The sequence below is a fragment of the Anastrepha obliqua genome, chromosome 3 (assembly GCF_027943255.1).
Source record: "Anastrepha obliqua isolate idAnaObli1 chromosome 3, idAnaObli1_1.0, whole genome shotgun sequence".
In the NCBI taxonomy this organism is placed as follows: domain Eukaryota; kingdom Metazoa; phylum Arthropoda; class Insecta; order Diptera; family Tephritidae; genus Anastrepha; species Anastrepha obliqua.
Genome location: NC_072894.1, coordinates 84,530,598 through 84,533,801, shown reverse-complemented (window position 1 = coordinate 84,533,801; position 3,204 = coordinate 84,530,598). Strand labels below are relative to the sequence as shown.

General features: G+C 36.8%; 1 protein-coding gene across 1 annotated transcript; it reads right to left on the bottom strand.

The window, feature by feature from the left end:
- Positions 1–441: 441 nt before the first annotated feature.
- Positions 442–1,956, bottom strand: LOC129242098 (uncharacterized). The gene has a single exon (XM_054878657.1). It carries the CDS (start codon positions 1,954–1,956, stop codon positions 442–444), a length of 1,515 nt encoding a protein of 504 aa, XP_054734632.1.
- Between the last annotated feature and the right edge of the window lie 1,248 nt (positions 1,957–3,204).

Here is a 3,204-nt window from a genome sequence, read left to right as displayed (position 1 = left end):
TTTTAAGATGAACTTTTTCATGGCAGAAATACACTCGGAGGTTTGCCATTGCCTGCCGAAGGGCGACCGCTATTAGAAAAATGTTTTTCTTAATTTTGGTGTTTCACCGAGTTTCGAACCTACGTTCTCTCTGTAAATTCCGAATGGTAGTCACGCACCAACCCATTCGGCTATGGCGGTGTCTACTTTACAAGTGTCAAATATGTTTGGCGTACGATCCATTACTGAAAATTATAAATCTTAATCCTTGTATATCATTTGTAGCATCAAAATTACAGTTCCTGAAGCTGTAGATTTTAGAGTGAGTACCAAATTTTAATTAAAAAGGAACGTGATATAGGCCGGTCATTTATTCATTTGAACCATTGTTTGCAATATCATTTATCAACATATTTATATAGTCACGAGCATCTAAAAAGTACAAGTACATACATTTCCTTATCACTTTTTAAACCCTTTCAACTCAATTAAAAAACAAATCAAAGCACCCAACAGGCCCACTGCCCATGCGGCAAATATTAGTGAAAAATGCGCAACATCAATGGGCTCAAACTCCTTTGAGTCTACTCGGTAAAACTCTATCTCACCACTTAAAATACCCTCTTCTGCGCTGTCGGAAAACATTTTCTCAAAAATTCCTGTATCAAATATTTTCCGCAGGAAACTATTCAACTGCTGTACAAATGGTGAGCCATGAGCTATTGTAATGAACAGTGGCAACTGCATGACCGCCTCATCGATCAGCTTAAAAAGGGGTATACGCAAAAACTTTTGTTGATACATGAAGAATTCAAGTTTGTCTTCAACAGTCGAGTGTATAAATGATGTGTTCATTTCACGGCGCCACTTGTATACTTCGTCAGCAGTAGCGTTCAATAAGCGATCATAAACAATTTGCGGCACACCTGACAAGCTACGCAAATAGGTGGCATCCATTTGTGTTTGCGGTATGCGATAATTTGTATGTGCGATATCAGCTATGCTATTAATCTGTGGCTCATATAGGTGGGAAATAATGAAGCTGGCCAAAAATGTCTGATAGAGGTTTGTCAAAAGAAAACCACTTAGCAATAATATGGCTGAGCAGAATATTTGTGCGCGCGTACAATTACGATAATAGAAGCTCGGTACATACAGAACCGAACTAAGGGTTCGTAGTAGAGCCACACCAAAGTGAAGTATATTTACGTGTAGCCAGGATAAGAACATTTGTACAGCGGTTGCATAGAAAATGATGAACAGTAAGAGTAACCACATCCAGTAATCCATGGGCTTGAAAATGTACAAGTATCTCGGTATTGGCTTGGCATAGGGTACCATTAGGTACGTGCGATAGTTGCAAATTACATTGCTGTGCGAATAATCCGAATACATGTAGAGCATATCGGCAAGAATATCGAGTTGCCTATTTCTGAATGCTTCAATGAGATCTGTTAGGTTTATTGCATATGTAGGCATTACGACCTCTTGGAATGTGCCGTTATGATGTTTTATGAAGGCTATTATCAATGCGTGAAGGTAGCCGCCGTTGACGATGTTGCCATTATTATCTTTGTAGCGGTATACTCGTGGCGAATTGTTGCTGATGATCCCGCGAAGTGGATATCCTTGAAAGTTGTGCAAATGGGATTTATTGTAATATTCACTGAGAGTGTGCAATCGAACAACTTTGATGTACCGAAATGGATGATATGTATACATTGTTTGATTGATTAAAGCTAGTACGTTGACGAACCCGTGCTGCCAACAAAGCTGGAAAAGCCCGTATGCGTTCTGGGTCTCAGAGGCGGCTTTGAATACGAAAAGCACGTTAGTATAATGGAATTCCCACAAAACATTGACCAGCAAATTTACCATACGAACTGTTTCATTCAATCCAACAAATGCGACTGTTAAAACCTTTTCGGTTTCCCGACCATGAATCTTGAAATCTGCACTATTGTAATTGAGAATCATTTTTGGCGTCAATACATTCTGCAGAGGAAGTTCGCTGATGAATTCTTCGTTGCTGTTGATAAATAAATTTAGCTCCAATTCCAAGTCCTTCGTCAAATTATTAACGATATTAAAAAGTATTTCAGAGTTCACTATTCCAATATGTCGTACGAATATTTGTAAGATTAGGAAAGAAAATATTAGTTGCATTCTCCTTTCGTAGTAGACGTACGCGTAACAATTAAATACACCAGTGACCAAAAGCACCAAAATATGACTGAGGAGTAAAATAAAGAATAAAGAAATTATGCTATCAACTACGTTTTTATTCTAACGTTGTCATCGACAATTGGTAACTCATTACCGTTTACGAAATACTTATTAAGTAAGTGATTAATTTATGTACATACTTATAACGGTGGGTAGAAGAGCGACTAGCCTCCATAAAAAACACAAGTACTTATATCAAGGGTCTTTCAAAAGTGACGACTAGATGTCAGTGGTGAATAACTACTCTTATTAATGCCTGAAATTTGTCAAGGGGACAGATGCATAATTTTACACGATAGAATAACGCGTAAAAATTATTGAAACTTATTATGACAATGGTCGATCTTTAAGAACAAAATATCGCAAATTTCGTTATTATTAATATAATAATAATACTTTGAATGAGTCAACAGTTCAAAGGTTGGTGAAATAATTTGAAGAGACTGGTTATGGTTAGGATAGAAAAGGGATTGGCAGACCACAAACGGAACGTTCTGTTGAAAATATTGCTGCTGTAGTGCAAAGTTATGTCGACGTTCTCAACAATTAGGCATTTCTGAATCGACTGCTTGGCGGAATTTACCTGTAGACATGCCCATGGCGGACATTGAAATGATGTCAGTTTTCACATATAATTGTTAATATCCGTATTTCGAATTAAAATAGCGAAACCTCGACGAATCTAAATTTGTATCAGCTTTATTTTCTCGTCTTTTAAAAGACCCTTTATAAATATAATATAATAGGGAAATGCTCAAGTTGTAAATGATTTAATAACTAGATCAGAGTCACCGAACACATAATCCATTAAAACTCATTGAGTGTAAATTGCTGTTGTGTATTTAAGAAGGGTGGTACTGTTGGAGTAGAAAGTATATATATACTCATTATCGATAATTTGTGTAATTGCATGCCTATTCCTCGAAACTTACCCACTTTCTTGCATTTATATTATAGTAGTATCAAAATATTAGCGCATAGTTCATTGGTTGCTGCTTC